The sequence below is a fragment of the Plectropomus leopardus genome, chromosome 3, assembly GCF_026936395.1.
Source record: "Plectropomus leopardus strain MGB_pleo_1.0 chromosome 3, ASM2693639v1, whole genome shotgun sequence".
Taxonomy (NCBI): domain Eukaryota; kingdom Metazoa; phylum Chordata; class Actinopteri; order Perciformes; family Serranidae; genus Plectropomus; species Plectropomus leopardus.
The window spans coordinates 38,160,001-38,185,852 of record NC_142178.1 but is presented as its reverse complement, the minus strand read 5'-3'; the positions used below and the strand labels follow the sequence as shown (position 1 = coordinate 38,185,852).

Genomic DNA, 25,852 nt, shown 5'->3' with positions numbered 1-25,852 from the left:
AGATTGAGTTGAGAAAAATTGCCTGTAACAAAATTAAAGTTTTATACTACTTTATTCTACAGGAAAAGTTCAACTTGGATGTAATAGTAAATTTTTTACAAATTGAAAAAAATCTAAGTTAAAAAAAAAAGATTAGAAACTATTTTATTCATGTGAATGTAATTCTTTTGTCTATTATGCTCAATATTAAATCAAAATTTGTGGTTTCATTTGTGGTTTCCTACATATATTACTTGAGAAAATCTAATAAAGTATTTTTTTAATGTTAGTGCAAGTATCTTTTTCTTCAGTATGTAATAAAATACAATATGATACAACTTTATTTTCAATTGACTGAAATAGATTTTGTTCTCAGACAGCTTAATTAGTGTTTGGTTTACATATGTCATGTATGCATGTACAATTTCTCATGAAGACAGCCTCGATTAAAGATACCGGCTCTATTCTACTCGCCTTTTTCGGTTTTCCGTTAGGAAAAAGTACCTGGTACCTCATACCTGGTACCACCTTTTTTGGTACCTGCTCTCCTTTGGTTCCAAGAAAAGCCGACCGGGTACTATGAGGTACTAAAAGGTGACGTGAAAACACTGCAGACCACTGGTTGGTCAGAGAGAAACCCAAGCCCACGAACCCATGCCCGCCATTTTTTAACAGCCAAGTAATTGTAGTTGTCGCAGTTTCGTATCATTTCTTTTTTCTTTCCCAAAATGGCAACCAGAAATATCACACCATGGTCGCTCGAGGAGGTGCAAAAGTTCCTCAACTCCCGGCAGTTTTGCGGGGCATCGCTGTGTTGATCAGCTACACTGAGGCGGGACTATTTTCTAATGGAAAACGACCCTCAGAAAAGTACTTCAGCAATAACGTCTGTTAGCTGAGCTCTCGTTCTTTCTCTGTGTTGCAAATGAACACATTATTCGTGACAAACAGAGCTTAAATCCTTTTAACAACATTGACTTTTCACGAGTGGATATGAAGCTTACTGGAAGTGAGCAGAGAGGCGCAGACGGTAAAAAAGAGGGATTCGGTTTAACGTTCGTTTGGTTCACTGGCCTTGAGCTCTCCCTGAAATGAAGCAGAAAAACTGTTTGTGTAACCGGGGTTCGTCTCCTTTCTCCTCTGTCTCTTTCCATTAGGCCTCTATGTCCCTCTCTGTCTCCGTCACCAGAACATCCCTCTCCTCTGCTCCAGCTCTCCCTGACTCCTGTACTGTCTCTTTCTTTATCTTCTTCCCACTCATTTTTTATTCCCTTTATTTGCTAAAGGGCTCTCCCTTTATTTTACTGTGTTCTGGTTTGGCTCTGGCGTTTCCAAAATTGGTTCGATCCAAAATGTTTCTACTGGGATCAGATGCTGAACCATCTCCTCTCTAATTTAATTTTTCTAAGTCCATTTTTTGAGTAGGATATATCAGCAGAAATGGAATAAAATAAAATAAGAATGTTTTCTAAAGGGAATAAATGATGAAAATAAGAGTAACTGTGTTTTCGTTACCTTAGAATGAGATATTTGTATCTACTTAGGGATCGGGTCCTCGTCTACAGAGATTGCCGTGTTGTACCGCCATATTATTTACAGTAGCCCAGAAAGGACAAACACTGACTCCATATAGTGACATTCCTGTTTTTGTGTTGACCACCGTAGCCAGCAGCCACTTAATGACCAACAGCATCAGAATACATCTTTTTCTTCCCCACATGTTTCTTTATTGGGTTGTGAATTAACAACATACAACCATTCGAGAGTGCATGTCACCCAGTTTTATGAGAACAGCAAACGTTGCACACAGCCACAACAACATAACCTCCTACTCTCCCCACACCATAGGAAGGAGAAAGAAAGAAGAAAAAAAATAGTTGCATTTACAAATCGTTCAGTTTGCTCTGTAAAAATGGTAGATTCCGATAATTGATTGTTTCTTTTTGTGTTTTTTATTACCTGAGAGAATGAAAGAGATGTGATGAGTACAGAAAAAAATAATTTGTGCGTTTTCATTAAATTTCAGACAAAAAGCTGGAAAATCACATTTTTGTAAAAGAAAGTCATTTTTCAAGAGCAAAATCAATTTCAATTTTATATTTTGTTTTATATTTTGTTTTTTTTCCCTCTTATCTTCTTATGTCAACTTGAATTGTACAAAAATAATGCTAAAAATAATATTCTGTTTGAGTTATAGTGGAACTATAGAGAGGAACATCTGAAGTTTCAGCTGGCTTTAATCACCAATCCCCCTAAATCTTACACACTGGACCTTTAATATATGTCCTGTTTAACCCTGTATCAGCCTCCTTGTCCTGCACCGTCTCACACATGTTCCCTGTGTCTATCACTGCTGTTTCACTCTGTGTTTCCATCAACGCCTCCCTCGCTGGATGTTTCATGTCTGCAACACCGCTGACCTTTATGCCTCAAAGACGCAGTGCTACCTCTGCTTTTATCACAGACCTCAGACAGTGTCGAGGTTTTATTTTATTCCGGGCTGTCTCGCTGCTTTTAACCGCTGACCTCTCCATGATTCTTCCTGTGGTTTGGACACACAGAGGAGACTTCTGGTTTACCGCCGAACTCTCGGCGGAGACAGAGCTGCAGCTGACAGACAACCGACTGCACAGATTGATTGCTTTCAGACTGGATTCAGAGAGCGACACATTTGCAAAATCAGCTAGGACGAATGTTATAATCAATTGTTTGGTGCTCTTCTTAGATCCCTCAACATTAAACATGTTTACATAACCTTTCTTCAGTATACAATATTACACAATAATATATTATAACTTTTACTGTCCCTGGGTCTTCAGACAATACTTATCGTTGAACCCTGCAAATATCAGACAAAATACTGCCTACAGAGAGGGTCTTATTCAACACATTTTTAATATATTCAGAAATCAGAAATATTTTATTGATCCCCAGGGTGAAATTGTGCTTCATTACAGTCACTCTGATGCCAGCATAGAGAATTATAGCAAGTAGAAAAAAGTACCAGCACAAGCTATAAATACAAACATAGACACAGAAAGGCAGTAAAAGTACGCAATTACCACTAGTATTTAAATATCTAAAATAGCGGATGTATTATATGCTGAGTATGTAAGTGTGTAATACAGTAAAAGACAATTACCACCAATAAGTAAATATGTAAATTATAAATGGATAATGTGCTGAGTGTGTAAAGTGTGTAAAAAATGTGATAGCCTTGTGCTACAATACAATGTATAAAAAAAACTAGTATGAAAGTATGAAAAATATGAATAATAATGTAATGTAATCTATAAATATAAATGTGTGTGCAATGCTACAATAAAAAACAGAGTAAGTAAGAATAACACTAAGAACATATAGAATATGTGTTACATGTTATATATAACCTACATTCAAAATGTTGGAAGAGCAGGATCTGAGAGGAGCTGCAAATATTCAAACTTTTAAACATAAATTTTTAAGTCTGGCTTTTATGTAGTGTCTTACTATTTTAGGTTTTTTTTTATGGTTTTTACTTTTGAATTTTTGAAGAAAGAGTAAAAAGAGTTTTTTTTTATCCATTTTTGCTTATTTCACATGTTGTTTTCATTTTTTTCCAATCAAACTGTAATGCACTGGATTGTATTTTGAATTAAAAGGTGCTATATAAGTTGGAAGAGTTAAAATAAATTTGCACATTTGAATAACTGCACAAAGGAATGTTGAAATTTTGCACCAGATGTTGCAGTTATCGAAAGTCTTAATATTTATGTTTATCGCACAAGTTGACATCGTGGTGACGATAAAAAAAGATGTTCAGGATGATGTGTAGCTTTAGTGAAGCGCAGCATGGTATTAATAAATTCAACAGCAGCAGATACAAGTGGATAAAACCGTTGCATCACACGTCAGTATTAACACACTGTGTGCTCCTGAATACAACACAAACTCAGACGTTTTAGTGTCGCAGTGGAATAAAGGCAGATACGACTTTACTGGTTTGCTTTTGTCTTAGAAACCAGTAATACTCAGATTTAGTGTTAGATTGCGTGAATTGGATCTGCTCTCACATATAGTGAGTGTATATAGAGCGTTCTGAGGCTGGATGTCAAACAGTATATCATATCAGCGGTGCATGTCTCAGTAAGTGGGTGTTTCCTCTGCTGTCAGCCTCTCTGGTTTGACCCTGACGTTAATGGAGTGTGTCTGAGGTCCTCCAGGGCAGCCAGAGAATGATGCACATCCTCTTCTGTGGTCTATCGCACACACACACACACACACACACACACAGAGTTTTATGCCTGTAGTTTTGCCTTTATTGTGTGTGTTGTGTTCTGTGTTGTGTTGTTGTGGTTGCTGTTGTTTATTAGCTGTGGCCTTGTTTCTCTTTCTACTCATCCTCCTTTTTGTCAATATATCTCCAGCCTGTTGTAGCTCGTATGACCCTCTCTTGTCTCCGAGCAATCTCGGCTGCTGCACATCCCCCTCAGATACCTTCAGGCTAGAGGAAAAAAACATTAAGATTAAGAGGAAGCGATGTTTAGATCGGTATGAAACTAGCTGGTAATGGTGCGGATCAGACTGATAACTGGATGCTGCAGGGTGACCTAATGTTTACCAGCAAAGAGCCCGGAAACACTATTAGATGTTAAGATCTAAAGCTTAGATATTTTCTACATTGCTATATTCATATATAGTTTAGATTTTTTCTCTGATTTTTGTTTTTAAAACTGTTTTGTATGTTTATCTACCTTCTTCTTGAAATGTGTTTTCTTCCCAGTAAGTCATCTGGGTTTAACAGATGGAGAAGAAGATATGGAGGCTTTCAGTGGGCTTTGATGGCATCAGCAAAACAAAAACACTATATTACCAAAGCGTGATTGAATAATAAGATTACATAAATAAGTTAAAGTGAGAAAAAAAAGAAAGGATATATTTTTTATGTTTCTCAACAGCAAGTTTCTCTCTCTGTTTCTCTGTTTTCCAGGGACTTAAGTGAAAATGGCATCCAGGCCATCCCAAGGAGGGCCTTCAGAGGAGCCACGGACCTGAAAAACCTGTGTGTGAAGCCACACACACACACACACACACACACACTTAAACAAAGCTGACAAAAGAATTGTGAATAAAAGAAAAGGAAAGCGTCGCCATAACAAAACAACCTGATACTGTCAGAAAACTATTAAACTGTGAACATCACAAGGCGGGTTTCCATTGCAGAGCTGCACAAAACTTAATGTTTATTTCTATTGCAGCCACCGCACGAGCCGTCATTCTTTCCAATCCAAGGCCACGTCGGCGTGCTGTGCGAGTGATAATGGAAATGTGAGCCCTTTATGATAGTCCACGATTTCACAGAGGAATTGTGGATTCAAAACTTCCGGATGATCCGCTCGACTTTCTCAGAGTTATGTGATGCAGTAACAGCTCTTGTAGCTCAGTTCCTTCTGACAAACACATAGCCATAGCATCATGTGACCTAGAAAAGACTAAAAAAGTGTTTCCATTGCATTTTTGCAAAACATGGCTTTTTCAAATTGCCTGAAATATGACCTCATGAAAATGTAAAACCTCTTTTTTATGAAGAATGGATTTTTTTTTAAAAAATTGACGTGTTTCCATCAGGCGTCTTTTATATTTGCAGTTTCAGTTTGGGCACTTTTAGGGTTAACGGAAACCCGCCTACACACATGATCAAAAGATTTAACATCTACGGTATCTTCCAGCATATATTACCATCCATACAGAGAGATTAAGGGATGTAAGATGCACCAGTGCGTTTGACAGCTTTAAGCTTATTTTCAGGTTCTTACTTGTATTTTTTGTTTCTATTTAAACATGTTTACATGCTTTAACTGTCAAAAAACACTTTATATCCCTCACACTGTCGGTGCTGGAACTACTCCATTCATCGTCTTTCTGAAACTCACCAAGTTAGAGCCCTTGCTCTTTAAACCCCTCCCTCTGAGAAACCCCCAGTCTCCTCTCTGGTCAGCATTTTTGGGTCTCAGCATCTCTGCACCATAATAGCAGCTCTAGAATGAGTGTAATGGAGAATAGCGGTTCTTTCTACCCTGAAAAATCACCAACAACAGCCTCTAAACACAACTGGACATTAAAAGTCAAGGAGTTCACGTTTCCTTGACATTAGCATGTAGCAGTGAAGGCAACGTAATGTAAAAAAAATGAAAAAGACATTAAAAACAGAGTAATATCTCAAGTTTAACTTTCGCCACATTTAATACAAACATCTTTGTTGTAACACTATATATTTGACTCAATATACAGAAACACATACTGCATGCTGATGCCCTTCACCTAAACCTGTGTGCAAAAGATTGGTCACTTGTTTGATTAAAATATCATAATAATATAACTTATCAATAATTCTTGCTTTGTGTTTCTTTGACTACCAGTCAGCTGGATAAAAACCACATCAGCTGTATCGAGGAGGGGGCGTTCAGAGCTCTGCGATCTCTGGAAGTGCTGTGAGTATTCAGTAAATCTGAAGTATGTCAAACACAGATCGTTTGGCGTCCCTCTGAGTAAACAGCACAGTCAGTTACCACCAGTGTTTGTTATATTGAATATACTGCAGTCGCTCATGATGTCTTTCTAAATCCTGTTAACGTTTTCTTCTTTTTTTCATTTTCTCTCACTTTCATTTACCATCAACTTTTTAAAAATTTCTCCTTTTATTTATTTATTCAATCATCTTTTAAGTATTTATTTATTCATCTTTTTATTGATTTATTTATTCATCTTTTTTTATTTTCTCTTTCTGTGAATATTTATTCCCATCTGCTCCTTTTAACCCTGACTCTCTGTCCTCTCGTCATCATCTCACCTCCCATGTTTTCTCTCACCACTTTTTTTTTATTCCTCTCTACCTCCTCCTCTCCTTCCATTTTAATTTATTCCTTCTTTCTCCCTCACTTTTTCTCTGTTTTTGTCTCTCTCTTTCTCCCAGCACGCTGAACAACAACAACATCAGCACTATTCCAGTCTCCAGTTTCAACCACATGCCGAAGCTCCGCACCTTGTAAGTCTTTGAATGCACTACGTTACCCAGAAAGCCTTTTTGTTCAATGACAGCAGTCAGATACTTAACAATTCTTTATTTTTATTTTCTTCTCTCCTTTTATTTCTTTATATCTCCTTTCTTAATGTCTCTCACTGCTTTTCCCTTCTATATCCACTCCCTTTTTTACATTTTCCTCTCCTCTTTGGCTTCTGTTTTCTTTTTGCTTCCTCCCTTAATATCCCTTTACTTGTCTTCCTTCACTCCTTACTCTTTCCATTTCCTCTTCTCTTTTTCACTTTATTCCCCTCCTTCCCTCTTTCACTTTTTCCTCCCTCCTTCACTCCCACTTGTCCTCTTTGCCTTCCTCTGTCCTCCCAGTCGTCTCCACTCTAACTCCCTGCGTTGTGACTGTCACCTGGCCTGGTTGTCTCCGTGGCTGCGGCAGCGGGCGGCTTTAGGCCTCTACACTCAGTGCAGCTCTCCTCCGGCTCTCAGGGGCCTAAACCTCGCCGAGCTACGCAAGAGCGACTTCGCCTGCTCAGGTACGGCAGCCCACTAACAACAAAACACTGAGGTCTGAGTGCGGGTGAGAGAGTCAAAGTTAGTTTTTCTTCTTTTTCGTCTGCAGGACACGGCGGCAGTGCCTTCGTCCAGCCGTGCAGCCTGGCGTCCGGCTCCTGTCCTCCGATGTGCTCCTGCAGCAACAACATCGTGGACTGTCGAGGGAGGGGCCTCACTGCCATCCCCGCTCACCTGCCCGAGGCCATGACTGAGATGTGAGTGGAAGTTTACGTTTGAACTTAAACCAGGCGCGTTTGCATGGAGCCTAATAATCTGATTAGATTAGGTTTAAAAGCCCAAACAAATTAAATATGATCCAGGTGAAAACCTCAGTCAGCTCCAAAAGGCCCAAACCCATTCAAATTCACTCAGCTGCAGAGGGGTGGTTTAAACCTTTTCATAAAACCAAGTAAAGGAAAATTTGTATCACGTAAACGGTATTCGGGTATTAATTCTGCTATTTGGGTATTTGTTAATTGGGTAGGTATTCGGTTTTCAATTTAGGCATTCAGATTTTCTTTTTTGCAGAGCATGAATGCTATTTCAGTGTTTGTGATCTGTCACACACCTTTACCCAAAAGTTAGTGATGGATTTATTGGTGATTATTGGGTTTATTGACTGACTCGAGCTGTTTCAGTGTCGATATGAGCAGCACTGGAGCGCAAACACATGAGCCCCCCACAGCTCACCCTGAGTGGAGCACAAATATCATTCAATCAAATTTAGATCATGTTTTTTTTTTATAATGCCTGGATTATTAAATATGATCTCAGTTACTGTAAATTCAGTTACTGTGCGTCCCTCTGCTGACCAGAACCGAACTGTATTTTTCAGTCATTTTTCATGTAAAATAAAAAAAATAAACAGTAAAAAATAAACATTCATGGTTCCAGATTTCATACATGTATGAGGCATTGCTACGTTTTCTTTTAACAACTTTAAACCTTTTGTTTTACTAAATTAATTAAAACCTTTTTGCATGTGTGCTTTTACTTTTAATACTTCAATGCATATTCCTGAAATCACATTTACTTAACTTAATTTATTTAACAGTACGTCAGTTTCACTGCAGCAGAAGTTCTTCTTCTTACAGACTTTTTTGGTGTCATGTCCTCAGTCTTGTTTATGTATCAGAGTCTTTGCACACGATACAAAACCTGCTCTTATTTAGTGTTTAGGGGGCGTTACGTGCGCAGGTGAGTTAAGATCAAGTGCGATTCATCATTGAGCACACCTGGGTCAGAGCAAATTTGGGTGGTTAAGAGCGTTTGCTGCATCTGGAGTTGACTTCTCAAACTCAAACATTGAGCCTCATGCAGCAATATAAGAGACATTTAAGAGAATGTGGCTGCACGAGGCTCAATGTTTGAGTTTGAATGGAAACTGCAGACAGTCCAGTTGATGGAAATAACATCCAGCTGGCAGCTGTGCTGTGGTGTATAACGACCTGCAGGAGGCAAATTATTAATGTCTGTCTCTTTCTGTCTTTGTCACTGTCTCTTTAGCCGTTTGGAGCAGAATGGCATAAAGTCTGTCCCTCCGGGCGCCTTCACCTCCTACAAGAAGCTTCGTCGAATGTGAGTCCTCTTCAGACATACTTTCTGATAAAAAAGCAGTTTAGGTTCAAAAAGTTTTTAGGATTAATGTCTCTGACTTTTTCCATCTTTGGCATTTTAATATAAGGCAAGTGATTGAAACCGTAGGCAGATTTAGTAAACTGGGAGACGACCCAGACCCAGAACATACTATACTGGCCTGGGAAAACCTCAGAAGACAGAGTCTGGGGAAGAACATGTTGGCTGCCTCCAGACACGGGCAGGGAAAATTTGGAAACCCTTTTTTTTTATTTAATTATTCTGTGAGAAGCTGCATTACATAACATTTATTTAGCTGATGTTTTTATTCAAAGCAACTTAAAATAAATGCATTTAACTGTGTGGAAACAACAGGAATGAGTCCTTAAACTGGGAAAGGTAGCTTGTGTATTTTTTCATGATTTTGGCTGTGTTCATGCCTGTGTATAAGATTACAATAAATCTAAAATACACTGTACGAACAAAACTGTTGAGTTCACACTGTTAAGTGTAAAAAATGCTCCACTGAAACCTATTCAAACTGACTTTTTTGATCCCACAGCCATCAAAGCAGAAAAACATGACTTGTATTATTTCTGGGTGTCATTCTGGGCTTTTGACTTGGAATTTGTCATTTTGACTATTTTCCACCTGATGAGGTCATTTTTAACCACATTTGGCATATGAAGAAAATACATGCTATTTCCACTAGATGCACTGTCACAATTAATGTTACTGCTAATTGTTGACATATCCCAGATTATGATCAGAAAAAGAAATAGAAAAAGAAATCTACTGTACATGCAGTATATTGAAAATATATTTTTTAAATTTTGTCATCTAAAAACATAATGGCATCAGGACAAAAACCTGGCATTTAAGGGGTTAAAATTCTGAAAATTAATAAATATTTGATATTTATGATTCGGACCAAAGTTGGTTAAAAAACTAACTCAATGAAAGCAGAAAATATTATTATGTAATATTAATGTATAATATTTTTTAAAGCTTGATTTTAAAAGGTACATTTTGTGTGTGAGAGATATGAGTGTGTGTAATATTAAAACGGGCCCGAAGGGTTAACAGCCCAAAGTGCAGTCTGAACAGATGAGTTTTCAGTCTGCAGTGGAAGATGTGTACAGTGTCTGCCTCCCTGATGTCTGTTGGGAGTTTCTTTCACAGTTGTGGAGCCAGGACAGCAAACAGTTGTGATTTTTTTGAGCGGCAGCCGGGTCCTCCTTCATGGTGACGGAGAATCGAGCTAATTGGCAGTAGCAGAGTGTAGTGGAAGAGTTTGGGATATCTGCTTTGACCATGTCATTGTTCCCACATGCATTTTCATTGAAAGTTTAAGTTTTTTGTGGTAAGTTTAATGAGAAACGTTTCAGGTCCACCTCAGATGTCACCGGCCACTCCTTTAAATGAAATGACACAGATTTATGCTTGTAAATACTCTCAAATTAACGTTTATTTAACTTAAATTCAAAGTCTTTTTGTTGCTGGCAGCTTTTCCCCGAAGAAGTTAAACAACGACACTCAAATATTTCCTTTAGCTTCCATGACTGTGATTATTCATCAAGAGATTAAAAATGCATTTTTCTGCTAGTCAGCTTGACTAACGCCACCTCGCCAAAGAAAATGTGGTTTTATGGCTCCGCCCCTTAAGTTTTCAACTCCACCATTGAGAGTACAGTATGTCTGCCTCCAGAGGGCCAATGCCTCTGGGAAAACGTCTGTTTTAAACTCTGATCTGCCAACTGGATCTCTCTCTCCTTCCTCCGTCTCCGCTGTTCACCGAGCTGTGGTTTTCCTGCTCGACATAACAAACAGCCCCAGTGGATTTTCAGCATGGAGGAGCGTTTGATTTATGTCAGCCTGCAAAGAGATGCAGCCCCCATCGGAGGCCTTTTAAAGGGTCTTGCATGATGAATCAGATTTATATCGCTGTGATCTGGTGAATATGTTTAAAATGCACGTTTCACCACAATAATAAGGTTTGCAGCTTTGTTCCCTATTTTAGTTTCCTTTTCTCTCTTTGTGGCCTTCTTCTTTCCCTTCGTTCTCTTTTCTTTTGCCCATTTCCATCCTCAGATGTTCTCTCTCTCCATCTTTGCCTCTCTGTGGTTTTCCTTTTCCTCTCAGTCTTATCCTCCTCTCCCTCCCTCCCCGTCCTCCTACATCATCACTGTGAGACCGCCCCGAGCACAGCGACGGGGGCTGATTACATTACCAGGCTGGTTTAAGTGGTTTGTGTTAAAATTTATTGTGACAGTTGAGCGACTGACATGTGGCAGCAGAACAAGGATTTTATAATCTGACATGTTGTGGTTTGGCCCGGCCTGACCAAATCAGAGATTTAAAAACTTAAGCAGAGCAGCGCTCGCTCTCTGAGAGCCTGCCTTTCACATAAAGTCGGGTTTCTCATTTTTATAAATGGTTTTGATTTGATTTGGGGATTAGAAAAATGAACAATAAAACCATTCATGCATGTTTGACCCCTGAACATAGCACATGAAATGTTACATAAAGGAAAAAAATGCACTATTAAACACTTCCTCATCTCTTAAAGGAACACTTCTTCTGCGAAATGAGCATTTGTGTGTCGGTTACTCATCGCTCGTCACCTAGAATTTGAAGAGAAAACTTTGTTTCTCTCATAAGCCAAAACAAATAATCCTAGAAATATTGTAATGTTTCGGTCACTAGACCTTCATGTCTGATGAAGGTCTGGAAGTTAGACAGTGAACGTGAGTTTCTTCACAAATCTTCTTCGGAGTTGTGAGTTTTGTGACTAAATCCCAACGTTGGAACGACTAGAAGTACAGAATCTGCGGCTCTTAGGGAAAGGGGAGGAATATAAAGTGTTAAAATGCAGCAAAGTTATAAATAACTTTATTAAAATTCATTCTAAAAGCAGTGGGAACTCCCATTGGCATCCGAGGATCATTTTTTAGTTCAAGTAAAAACCCCGGAAGCAGTAAAACAAAAAAGAAAAACAGGAAAAAGGTTCTTTTTGTAGACAAGACAGGAAATAATATATTCATGAATGATATTTTCCAGTTTTTCAGTAATGATCTTTGACATGTTCCTGAGCTGATAGAAACAAGACTGATTTAATTTTTTTCATTGAAGATGAAATCGCAATCAAGGATGGCACAGTGATCCCTGCTGTGATCAGTTTTCACCTTTACATCAAAACAAAAATCAAGCGTTCAGCAGTTCTTAACAAGCTCAGAGAAAGTGTTTCTGGCAGCTGTGACTAAAGTCTGTGTGTGATCTTTGTTTGTTTGTTTGTTTGTTTGTTTGTTTGTTTGTTTGTTTGATTCCCAGAGACCTGAGCAACAACCAGATATCCGAGATCGCTCCCGATGCTTTCCACGGCCTCCGAGCTCTCAACTCCCTGTGAGTGACACGCAGAGTGCTGGTGTGTGTGTGTGTGTGTGTAAATAAACTGTTGGGGTGTCGTGAGAGTGCCTTCACCAATATGTGTTTACATATGTCTGCATTATGCCTGTCTATACCTCCATATGTCTGCACCGCAGCACGCGTGTTTGTGCGTCTGTCGGTATGAATAATTCAAACGTGGCGGCTGCTCTCTGTAAACAGATTCTTTATGAAATATCAGGACATACAGATAATCACAGTGGGTGGCCTGAGGGTCTGTGTGTGTGTGTGTGTGTGTGTGTGTGTGTGCCTGTACTGTCTGCATTAATGTGTTCTTGGTGTGTATGGATGTGTTTTTTTGTTTGGGTTTGTAGAGAGTGTAAAGCCACCTAAATGTTTTACTGAAAGAATCTCACAGTTTGTTAATGATGATGCAAATTAATAATAAAACATCACAGTAACTGGCAGCACATTAATATGTATGAATACATAAAGTACAAAACCATCTTTGTGTGCAGGGTGCTGTATGGTAATAAGATCACTGAGTTGCCCGGCGGAGTGTTTGATGGCCTGGCCTCGCTGGAGCTGCTGTAAGTCCAAACCGCAACATGCATATATTTGTCTGAGCTGATATTTACACCGACTGCGTTTTAGGCAAATGAATTTCAGGTGTCAAACGGCCTCAAAGTGCCCATAAGCTATTGGAGCGTTGGATGGAAACTCCGATGTCTCTCTGTTTAGTTTTTGTGCCAAGTCAAGCTGATGTAAATCTGTTTCTTGTAACACGCTGCGATGTTATTTTTTTGATAACGCCGCCGTCTTCTTTTGCACCACACAATGCGTTCCACATGCTGAAGCCTCAGTTGTAATAATTGTGTTAGGATGAAGGAGCTTTATGACGCAGCAGCAGAAATTTAGAAACAGGATCTCCATTTAAAACAACTGTGAGGAATTTGAAAATATCTGCATCTGTTGTCAGAATTGGCACTAAAAAAAAAAAAAAAGCCTTATAGGTAGCCGTTTACCAGGACTGGGTCTTTGTTTAGAAAGTGAGTCATGTCAGCATAAAGGGATGCCCTGGTCAAGTTTTTGTGAGTTGATGATAGCTGCAGTTGCTATGTATGAAAGTAAAAACAAATGTGTGACAGGTGATGTAAAACAAAATATCACATCGGCAGTTAAATTTTTTTGTTCCAAATATAAATGTAATAAAAATAGGGCTTGTGAGATGTAAACATAAACTTCATTATGCTGATGTCATCTTGTGTTTCTCAGGTTGCTGAACGCCAATAAAATCCACTGCATCAGAGCATCAGTGTTCAAAGATCTGGAGAACTTGGCTCTGCTGTCGCTGTATGACAACAAAATCCAGAGTCTGGCTAAAGGCACCTTCAGCTCACTGCACAGCATCCAGACACTGTGAGAACACACACACACACACACACACACACACACACACACACACACACACACACACACATACACACACGCGCTATTTTAGGTTCTGTTCCACTCTATTCAGTCTGATCTGACTGATGTCCTGCCCCCTGTGATTTCCCATCAGCCACCTGGCCCAGAACCCCTTCGTGTGTGACTGTAATGTGAAGTGGCTGGCCGATTTCCTGCGTTCAAACCCCATCGAGACCAGCGGAGCGCGCTGCGCCAGCCCTCGCCGCCTCGCCAACAAACGCATCGCACAGATCAAGAGCAGCAAGTTCCGCTGCTCCGGTCAGTGCCTGGCTGTGTGTGTGTGTGTGTGTGTGTGTGTGTGTGTGTGTGTGTCTGTGTGTGTGTGTGTGTGTGTATTGTGAATTGAGACATGTGATGACAGTCTGGGTTTATGAGTTTACATGATGGACTGCAGCAAAGCTTCCCCCAAGAGAAATATCCACACAGTTTGTGTGAGAAATGCAAATTATTGTCTCCCAAAAGCCTTTTCATAAACAAGCTCCATTAGCATATATATTAGTTCACTGCGCTGTTCGAAATACAACATCCACACTGTTACACAATTATTTGCCCACAAAAAACTGAACCAACAAGAACTTGTTGTCCCTCTTTTCTTTGATACATGAAATAAATATTGGAGTCAAGGTCAGGCAAGCTAAACTAAATACAAGATTGTTGCAGCTGAAAAGAGTTGCGAGTGGAAACTGTTAATCTCCCGTCTCAGACTTATATCTATGGTGCTTCAACTACAAGAGCATGTTGTATCTGGCCAATGTGAAATCCAACATGTTTACTTCAGATGAGGCAAGATAAGAAAAGAAACTTTATTTATACTGAGAGAAACTGCTGTGCAGCAGAGTGCAGATACAAAGCCTGCAATATAAAAGGAGTAAGTAAGTATAAAATAACATAGCAGAAAAGGCAAACATATTGTGAATATATATTAGAATATGTAGCAATTGTAAAACTGGATCATAGTATGGTGCAAAAATATAAATGTATAAAATAAAGGTATAAAAGCAAGTAGAGCAACCAGCAAGAAGTTACTTTAAAGTTAAAGTTATGCAAATGTTTTAAATCCTTTTTTTATGATGATAAAACAGGTACATTAAACATATTATATCACACGCAAACAGCTTATTCAGTGACACAGAAACAGCTGCAGTGATTCTTAGATACAGTTACACTGACAGAAAAAATGTTCACTAGTTCATGTTTGAAAGTTTTTAGAAAGTGCGACAGAGTGCGTAACAACAAGATGAGACTGAAGTGAGTTAATCTGACCGCCTGTAGCTGGATGACTGTGACTAAACGCTGCCGGCCGTTTGCCTCACCCGCACCGTGCCAGTGTGTGAAGCCAGCTCCTGGCCAGTGAGACCGTGGCAGGCTCACTGATCACCACATAAACTGCTCCACGCCGCTTTAGGCAGCTGCCAGGCCTGGAAGGCTGCACGCAGGCGACACATCGCCATACCTCCTTGTGTGTGTGTGTGTGTGTGTGTGTGTGTGTGTGTGTGTGTGTGTGTGTGTGTGTGTGTGTGTGTGTGTGTGTGTGTGTGAGAGTGAAATTAAATCAAATTACCATCGTTAATATAAGAGGTGTAAACTAAAATGCGGTGGCACCTTCTGCTGCAGATGCATTACGTTGCATCTTTAAACTCTTTGAAACCTGAAAACTTTGGCTCAAAAAAACGTGGAAAGAAGGCAATGAGCAACTTAACAAGCGATGTCCCAAAACTAAAATAAAATGAAATAATTGATATTTTTTTAGCCGAAGTTTAAATATAGAATTATACATCTAGATTTATTGATATTTTTTACAATATTTTTGTTGATTCTCTCTCTCCCCCTCTCATTTTTATGCTGATTTTCAGGTCTTTTTTTTTTATCACCTTTTATTTTTTTGATGGACATTTCATGCCAAGTTGCTGATTTCTTTTCTTTCCCCATGACTGATTTTGTCAGAAATCAAACCAGTTATCTCAGTGTTTCAGAGGTTTAAATGCTTGTGAAAGTTGTCTGAACATGGCACAAGAATACTTATGTCAATCCAGGTTTCAAAGGGTTAATATGTGTCTGTGTTTGTGTGTGCTTCTTTGAAGCTTTCAGAGCTTTTGACTAACTTGGTTTTGTTTCTCTTTTTCTTTCGTGACAGCCAAGGAGCAGTACCACATCCCAGGTGATTATGTTTGTGCGTGTGTGCGTGTGTGTGTGTGCGTGCGTGTGTGCGTGCGTGTGTTTGCTGGACTGTGAAGCCTGCTCTGTTTATGCCTGAGCAAACTTGAAAATACAAATACATTTAACTTAAACAGCTTGACAGGATATATACACTGGGACAGTACCAGACTGCTTTCAAATCTGTAATCTTTTCTCTCAGTGTTCATGTTCAGAACTCAGTTAGCTCATAATCTGCTGGATTTACAGAGACATTAAAGACACTATGCTGGATTTTCCTAAAAGAAAAAAACAATGTTTGGACTCATACAGAAGTAATCCTTCTCAATCGTCACTTTTGACCCACGAGAGGTGTGTGACAGCGTATTTATGTGCCAAGACTCTGCTCTTTGTCTGGATTTTCTTTCAGACCATGAGCAGTACATAGATACAAAAATCATGAAGGTTTTTTGAATCCTGAAACTTGAGTCTGTATCTTGTTTTCTTGGAAAATCCTGCCTAGTATACCTTTAATTGCAGGAGCTGATTTAGTGATTTAGTCTTTTAGTGTGAGTGAGAAATTTGGACATTTGGACAGTGTAAGTGAAAGGAACAATCTTTGGTCCAAACTAGCTATTAACAACTGATTGAAGTGATTAACAAAGATTTTTAAGAATTATGTTGTTAAAAACCTTTTTTGTTGATATACAATCAAACCTAGTTGTGCAACCACGTAGCTTTTTTAATGTGTGTGGAAACTTATTTGGACAGATTCAGTTGTTTAGGAGAAATTTTTCTCTAAATGAGAGAGCACACATTCAATTTGGTGCGAGAAATGTTCATATTGATACTCATTCGATGGAAGAACCGTCAATTATTGACAGACTACTTAAAATGATGTGATCTCTGTGTGTTTGTATGTTTGTTCAGGTACCGAAGACAGGCGTCTGAGCTATGAGTGTAACAGCAAGCCGGTGTGTCCCGCTAAGTGTCGCTGCGAAGCGAATGTGGTCGACTGCTCCAACCTTCGCCTCACCAAGTTCCCTGAACACCTGCCGTCCTCCACTGAAGAGCTGTGAGACACTTTAACACCTGCACAGAAAACACACACAGTCTTATTAGAGTCCTGCGGATACCGCAATGCCGATTATACCACTAAAATATCGACCGTAGATATACTTTCTCCATGAAAATTGATCAAGTATATCAGGATCATTCTTTAAATTTGATTATTAAGAAAGTATTATTGTCACTAAAATATTGACTGTATACGTACTTTTTTATTATTTAATGAAAACTGATCAAACAAGCATTTCAGGAAAGCATTCTTGAAATATGATTATTAAGAAAGTATTAATGTCACTAAAATATCGACTGTATATATGGTGTATATAATGAAGATGATATGTCCGAGACAGGACACTTAAAAATTAAATAATAAAAAACTTAAATGTCAAAGATGACAGTAACTGTACATTTTACATAATTTACCTCACCAGCATTTAAAAAAACATCAAATAACTATAAATATGAACAAATAAAACAAAATATTTTAAACCTTTTATGGGTAAAATATATTTAAAATAGTGCCAGTAAATCCTTTCTTAATGCAGTTTAATGCATTGCTGTTTCTTTTTGCGTATGTGTTAACATACAGTGCATGATGGTATAGATTAGGATTAACTAATGATTATAAACACTAATAATCAATCACATTTTTCTTAGTTTAATCTAAAAATGTCAGAAAAAAAAGAAAAATACTCCTCACAAGTTCCTCAAGACCAAAGGACGTCCTAAAACTGCTTGTTTGCTCTAAATAATAGTCCTGAAATTCAATTTACAATTACAGAAAATAACAAATTAAAAACAGCAAATCCTCACTTCTGGAACCTGCAAATGTTTGATGTTTTTGCCTAATTTTCAGTTTCAGTTTAATTTATTTAAATGAGAGTGCAGATTAATAAATACACATGGTATTAAAATGAAAAAAGCCAAAACGCTGTTTTTCAACCTTTGTGCCTCGGCCAAGGTGTTACTAAAAGCTTCCAAAAATACATTAAAGAGAAAAAAAAGCCCATACAAATGCTAGATCATTGATTTAAACAATGCATTGAGTATCCGATTTAGCTAATATCAGCTGACGATATCGGCCCTGCTGATACATCAGTCTGGCTCCAGGATACAGTTACATTCTGCCATATTCTGTTTGGAGGATGCTTTTATTTAAAGTGCATGCCTTTCAGCACAGCCGACTCCTGTGGGAACCTCAGTGTCAAATCAATCGTCTGCAAGACACACTCATGATTACACTCCTCATGCATGTACATACATTACACAGTCACATGAATACACGCACGCGGGCTCTTTACGGATATCCGTGTTGACATGCTCTGTATGGACTCATGCTGCATGGATGCACGCTCAGACACACACATCCCAAACCGACTCTTCTGCTAATGATGTTTTTGGCTCCGTCCTCTTACATGTCCGCTCTCTGTGACCGTCCCAGGCGTCTCAACAACAACGACCTCTCCGTGCTTGAGGCCACCGGAGCCTTCAAGGGCCTGTCGCAGCTCAAGAAAATGTAGGTCACTCAAAAAAACTTCAACAATAATGAGTTCAATCATCAAAAGAATCATCTCATTGTCTGGCCTTTGCCTTGACCTTAAAGCTGGGGTGTGCAGTTCACTGGAAAAGGGCAAAAAAAAAACAAAGGGCAGAATCTAAAAATAATATACCCTCCTCCTGCAGCTCTCTCTCTGTTGATCAGACGACAAATAAGATGAGAAGTAGCGAGCGACCACACCCTGCGGCCCCTCCACCTTACTCCCCGCTTCACCAGAGGGGGAGGACAGTGGACCTTCTGTTGGCAGCTGTAACTGCTTTAAACGGAGTTTATTAGTCGCAGCAGTGCTGGGTGTAACCTGTGTAACCGCAGCAACAGAAGGCGAGTTTCCATTGAAGATTAAGCGATATTTTTGAAATGTCGATAAAACACATTTGCAGATGACTGCGTCTCCATTGAGTGATGTTATGCAACTTCTCATGTTGCAAAATCATTCCAGTAACCATGGCGACGGATGTTCAAAACATCAGCCGGTTTATTTCTATTGCAGCCAACGTACTAGCCGTCATTATTTCCAATATAAGGAGACGTAGGCGCGTTATGTGAGTAATAATGGAAAGGCGAGCCCCTTATACATGGGAGCGACCACGTATGAGGGATTTCTGGGAGGTGATAGTCCACAATTTCCAAATTTCCGGATGATCCGCTTAACTTTCTCAGAGTTACGTGATGCAATAACAGCTCTTGTAGCCCCTGCTGCGTCATGAGGGAGCCAGTTCCTACTGACAAGCTCATAGCATCATGTGACCTAGAAAAGACTCAGTGTTTCCATTGCAGTTTTGGAAAATATTGGTTTTTCAAATCCCCTGAAATACCACCTCATGCAAATATAAAAACTTTTTGCAATAAATGGGAGTTTTTTTTTTTTCGAAACTGTTGTGTTCCCATTGATCCGATTCAGTTTGTGCAATTGAAGGGTTAATGGATACCGGCTTATCTCCAAAAACCACCCTGATCCCTCGTCCTTTCACACCTGTATCAAAGCTCTCTCCGGTGTTTCCCTGCTCACAAACCAGCCGCCTCCGTCTGCCGGTTACACAATTAAGTGTATTTTATATTCGCAATTTGAGAGTTAAAGAAACCTGTGTAGAGTTGAGGAGCTGGAGCAACATTTTCTCACCATCTCTGAAACGCTTCAGCGATATTGATTCCTGTTTTATTTTGTTTAGCGTCAGACTCTTTTAGCTTCTTTTTGATTGGTCCGTCTTCCCTTTCTTGGGTTGCTTTGCAGTGTAGGGAGTCGTTGCCAATGCTGGATCAGCAACTCTCGCTGAAGGACTCTCCATCATTTAATCAGAATTTCACCATCTAAAGGGACGTGCACGTCCATAAAAATTTTGACAACAGCTGATAGGAACGCCCTCTCTCTGAAATGGCCCGTGATTGGTCAAAGTTTCCTGTCACAGATTTGATTTTCTAAAGTCTGAAAACACAGTGAAGAGGAGGTGCAGAGGTCTAGTGTTTTCTGTCAGTCGTTTTTGTTGGATTTTTGCCCGTTGACACCAAAATATAACTGCCCACATCAGCTTTAAGAAGGGAAATTTATTCCGACCAAACTACTCTGTAATGTGAATTTTGTTAAGTACCTAAGTGCATTACTTAATTTATAGTGTTGTACTTGGAAAGAAGTACATGGAAAAGGTACTCAGGAACATTAACAAGAGTAATAATGAATTAATGTCACTATTTGAAAACAAATCACCCAAAATGTTGAGTAAATGGTGAGACAGATTGCTTTAAGAGACTTTCATTTTGCTAAATGATCATATTGATTGAATTGCCTCGAATCTCTACGGTGGAGTTTGTGATAAACATAACAGTTTGCATGAACCAGACATTTTGTCCTCCTTCTGTTCCAGTAACCTGAGCAACAACAAGATCTCAGAGATTGAGGACGGGGCGTTCGAAGGAGCCTCCTCGGTGGCGGAGCTCCACCTGACGGCCAATCACCTGGAGTCTGTGAGAGGGAGCATGTTTAAAGGCATGGAGGGACTACGCATGCTGTGAGTTCGCTTTCTACTCCTCCTCTAACATTCATCATCATTAATACAATACTGATTTATTTATAAAGCACATTTAAAAACAAAAGAGCTGACCAAAGTGCTGCACATCAATACATAGGTAAAACATAGCATATATAACATAACAGACTGTTTACAAAAGGGCAATAAAACGACAAGATAAAACCACAAACTGGCACCAGCGAGGACGGATGGGTTTTTAAATGACATTTAAACACAGGCAAGGTGGGCTAGTCTAATCTGGCTCCTAGGTAGGTATGTACCCCTAAAGACAGTTTCAAAAGTTGTGGTTTATTTTGCGCGTATGTGTGTGTTTAGGATGCTGAGAAACAACAAGATCAGCTGCATCCATAATGGGAGCTTCACAGGTCTGAGCAACGTCAGGCTGCTCTCCCTCTACGACAACCAGCTGAGCACCATCCTGCCGGGAGCCTTCGACACTCTGCCCAACCTGTCCACACTGTAAGTGACACACACACACACACACACGCACACACACACACACACACACACATACACACACACACACACACACACACACACACACACTGTTCACATTACAAGCCTTAGTGCTTATTGCTGTTCAAGTTAACGTTTAAAATGTGGCCAGTATCAGACAAGATGTCAGAAAGCGGGCACAGGCAGTGGGTGAATGAGACAGAGGGCTTCGTCAGTCTCTACCTATGTCAATGCCGTATGGCCACGTATAATTTTGGGTTGATTCTAATCTCTGTGAAAGAACGAACAAGTGGTGCGTCATTTCTTTAATCAAGCTGCAATTCCACCTTTGACCACAGTGTGGGTTGCAGTTGCAGAGTGACACTGTCCGTGTTTTCATTCCACCGACAGAAGAAGTAGCAAGTCAACGTTATTTATTAAGTATTTTTATACAAAATGGGCACAGGCAGTGGATGAGTGAGACACAGGGCTTCATCAGTCTCTGCCTGTGGCAATTCTCAATGTCCATGTGCAGTTTAAGATTGATTGGGCGACCCATCCAGGAGAAAAATGAATAATAATAATAATAAGAGCCCCTCTCATATAAGAAATGCAGCCCAATGTGCTTTCCAAGAAAAAAATTAAATGCACCAAGTGCTTTACATCAGAACACATAAAAGACAAACAGAAAACCTGCATGTAAAAGTAAAATATAATCAGAAGAGAATAAATTAATGCGAGTAAAAGTAAGATGAAGTGAGGATAAAAATCTAGTGCACAGAGTGCATAACATAAATGGAAAATAAAATATAACCCACTGACTTTTTTAATAAAATAAGCATAAAAATAAGCATAAAAGGAGAGTATATAAAATGCATAAAATCAAGGAAAATACAGCATCTTAAAGCTGTGCAGCAGCATGCAAGTGCAAAGCAGAGCTAGTTAAAGGCTAAAGTGAAGAGAAAAGTTTTTAGTTTTCTTTTAAAATTATTTAGCAAGCTGGCTTTTCTGAAATCTACATCCAGACGGACAGATGGACAGATGGCGTTTTCTTCATTTTATAGAAAGATGTCGATCAAGAAAGCCGTGAAAGTCGCATTGAATTCCGACACAGTTGGCATGGCTGTTCAGACTGAGGTCACATTTTTTAAAAATCAGATGTATATCTGATTTAGACCCACATATGAAAGTGGCCCAAAGCTGATTTGTGCCGTTCACACTGACATCAAACAATCACATCTGGGTCACATGACGGGAAAAATCAGGCTCGGGCCACTTTGGCCGCAGTGTGAGAGTAGTGATACACACACTCAGATGTACATCTCCTAATGTTCTTCTTCTGTGTCCATCAGGAATCTTCTGGCAAATCCTTTTAACTGTGACTGCCGTCTGTCCTGGTTTGGGGCGTGGCTTCGAAGCAGACGAATTGTGACGGGGAATCCTCGCTGCCAGGGCCCCGCCTTCCTCCGAGAGATCCCCCTGCAGGACGTAGCTGTGCCCGACTTCCGCTGCGAGGACGGTACAATAGAAATGCTCAGATTTGAACATGAAATAATTTACTGTGAAATATGATCAGTTCAAGACAGCTTTGCTTCCACGGCAAATTTCATACAAGTGCTTTACAGAGCAATAAAATATAAAACATAATAATGGATGCAGATTTACATTAAAAGAGTACAGAGATAAAAGGAAAAAATAATTACTAAACCATTCAAAAGAATTTAAAACTAAAAATCGCCATTAAAATAGCAAAAGTTCAGAAAAGATGTGCAAAGATTAAGAGATTATTTCAAATCATATAAAATCCATTTTAAAAACAAGTTTGCAGTCTTTAGAGAATTGGATTCTTGTTTATGTATATATTGTTGTTCATAGTAGCTTTTGTTCATAGTAGCTTTTGACACATATTTATCTTTTTGTATATTTAACATATATGCTACTTTGACACATTGCATTGCAACATAAAGCACAGTTTTATCATTTTTATATTACACACACTTTACACACTCAGCAAATTCTCCTTGTTATAATTTAAATCTTTTACAGAATAGAGCTGATTGTCTATATCGGTATTTTACATTTATGTTTTCACACTTACAGACTGAGCATATTTACATACTTTACTACTGTTGGTGCTTCTTTCTACTCGCTCTAATTCTCTATGCGGGCTTCAGAGTGACTGATTTCTGATTCTGATTGCCCTTCTAATATATTAAAATTTTGATTCTGATCAGAGTGCAGAACAGTTAAAAAGTCTTATCACTTTATTATGACTTACGTCAGCTCATAGAGGAGCATGTAGACAGAGGTAAAGAAGCAAAATGTTCCCTTACAACCACATTATTTAAAATACCACCTCCCTAACATCAACTTTTTATAACCGTACCCCCACTCTTCTGTCCGCCCATCTGCTCAGGCTCCGTTCTGGAGGACAGCAGCTGTTCCCCGGGGCCTCAGTGTCCCAGCCAGTGCACCTGTATGGACACAGTGGTCCGCTGCAGCAACAAACACCTGCAGGCTCTGCCCAGAGGACTCCCCCGCAACGTCACCGAGCTGTGAGTCCAAAAGAACAAACACAGCAACTTTTTTTTGACTTAGATTTCTTTTGACATGAACTTGAATCCCGGTCCTGTCGGGCACTTCAGTTCACGGCTTGGTCCACCTGTGTAGTGTTTGGGCTGTAAAAAAAAAAAAATTTAAAAAAAAGTAATTTGTTAAACTGTGAATGTTCCAATACCATTTATTCTTACTGATACCAGTTTCAATTCCTAAACTCTTGTGTTGGCTGATACCAAGTATTGATCGGATTGTATTGCATTAGGCAAGGCGGCTTATGACAAATGATAGTAGCAGTGGTGAGTGCTTTATATCAAAACACTTAGAAAACAAAAAGACATATTAAAACCTCCATGTAAAAATTAAATAAGATCAGAATAAACCTGAATATGCTTAAAGACACACAAGTGCATGCGCAGCAGCAGCAGCAGCAGCATCAGCAGCAGCAGCATCAGCAGCAGCATCAGCAGCAGCAGCAGCAGCAGCAGCAGCAGCAGCATCAGCAGCAGCAGCAGCAGCAGCAGCAGCAGCAGCAGGTGCAGCAGCAGCAGCAGCAGCAGCAGTAGGTGCAGGAGCAGCAGCAGTAGGTGCAGCAGCAGTAGCAGCAGCAGTAGGTGCAGCAGCAGCAGCAGTAGGTGCAGAAGCAGCAGCAGTAGGTGCAGGAGCAGCAACAGAAGCAGCAGCAGCAGCAGCAGTCGGCGTGGCAGCAGCAGCTAAACAGGCTTATTTTATTTTGTCCCAGTTGTCTCGCTATCATATTAATTAGATAGATAATCAGCTCTGTTTATCTTCTCTGATAAAAAGGTTATAATTATGGGTTTCTGAGGTAGTTCACAGTGTAAGACTAAAGAATACATTAAAATCGTGTTTTGAAAACGTATCTTTCAATGCTCTGATTGTTTTCCAGCAGCAACCAGGCACTTGGATTAACACTTTATGTCATTAAGTGTCACATGTTGATTTGATTCCATTCAATCAGGACCCTCTTGAGTTTGTGGAGATGTGATTATGTGAGAAATGATCTCAGGATTTCCCGAATGGAGGGTGTGAATTGTTATTTGGCAGCGCTGCACAGTAAATGCCTTTCTCTCTCTTTCTCTCTCTCTCTCTCTCCCTCTTTCTCTCTTTCTGTTTCGTCCTCTCAGATATCTGGATGGTAACCAGTTCACCAATGTTCCCAAGGAGTTAGCCACTTTCAAATACCTGCAGCTTGTGTAAGAGCCACTCGACTAAAACTCTCCATTCACGCGAATCCCCGCACTCCACTCATCCTCAGCCACATCTGTAATCACTCTGCTGACACTCTTTATAACCACGGAAACTGTCAACAGTCGTTCTAATTACACCTTTGTGCTCCGCCGCCTCTTTGAATGCATCCACATTCAGCAAAGGAGCTATTTTATCGGGATACAGGGCAGTTATGCTGACACATTTTTATCGTTTTGTCTCTACGCACATTTAGTTTAAAGTGAAGTAAAGACAGCAAGTTCAAAAAGCTCTGACAGTGAATAACGCACAACTCATAGCTCATATTATACAGTCTCCTAGTTTCACTGCTCGTAGGCCTGTGACGATTATAGCATTATTGACTTTTTGAGGTCAGCAAAATTTATCGAGGTCATGTCCCTTTTTCAAACTATTTTGCTTTGAACTCTAAGCAAACTGGTTTGATTTCTTTAGAAAAAACACGGGGGGAAAAAAAGAGTAACTAAAAAAATTGAGTATTACAAAAATGATTTTTAAAGAAGCCAGGGAAAAATGTCCAAAAAAATACAGTTACAATTATCATGATTCTTTTTTTTAATTATGTTACACAATTATTATAGTTATAGAAATATTATATTAATATATATATGGTTTTGCTCTTTTTTTTCAAATTTTCAGGTAGTTTTCTCTCTCTCTTTCTCTCTCTCCTTTCTTTCTTTCTCCTTTTTTTCCTACAATTTTTTTACATCTGAAATTGCTCTTTGTCTTTTTCCCATGTTTCTTTTAAAGAAGCATTCAGCATTCACATATAACATGGATGTGCACACTCTCAATTTAAGATCGCAATCAGCACTTTGACCTCATCCTTACTGTTTCAATTTTGAATTCTAAATTTTG

At 39.3% G+C, this 25,852-nt stretch overlaps 1 protein-coding gene across 1 annotated transcript in view; it reads left to right on the top strand.

The window, feature by feature from the left end:
* The window catches only part of LOC121942024 (slit homolog 1 protein-like), an 84,104-nt gene that overhangs the window by 34,718 nt on the left and 23,534 nt on the right, over positions 1-25,852 (top strand). Inside the window, exons 5-22 of the mRNA XM_042485086.2 lie at positions 4,949-5,020; positions 6,378-6,449; positions 6,932-7,003; positions 7,364-7,527; positions 7,614-7,761; positions 9,053-9,124; positions 12,452-12,523; positions 13,024-13,095; positions 13,781-13,924; positions 14,070-14,233; positions 16,110-16,133; positions 17,039-17,183; positions 18,618-18,692; positions 20,594-20,737; positions 21,074-21,217; positions 22,546-22,712; positions 23,610-23,748; positions 24,895-24,963. Of these exons, the coding sequence (XP_042341020.2) occupies positions 4,949-5,020; positions 6,378-6,449; positions 6,932-7,003; positions 7,364-7,527; positions 7,614-7,761; positions 9,053-9,124; positions 12,452-12,523; positions 13,024-13,095; positions 13,781-13,924; positions 14,070-14,233; positions 16,110-16,133; positions 17,039-17,183; positions 18,618-18,692; positions 20,594-20,737; positions 21,074-21,217; positions 22,546-22,712; positions 23,610-23,748; positions 24,895-24,963 (1,959 nt within the window). The remainder of the gene's footprint in view (positions 1-4,948; positions 5,021-6,377; positions 6,450-6,931; positions 7,004-7,363; positions 7,528-7,613; positions 7,762-9,052; positions 9,125-12,451; positions 12,524-13,023; positions 13,096-13,780; positions 13,925-14,069; positions 14,234-16,109; positions 16,134-17,038; positions 17,184-18,617; positions 18,693-20,593; positions 20,738-21,073; positions 21,218-22,545; positions 22,713-23,609; positions 23,749-24,894; positions 24,964-25,852) is intronic.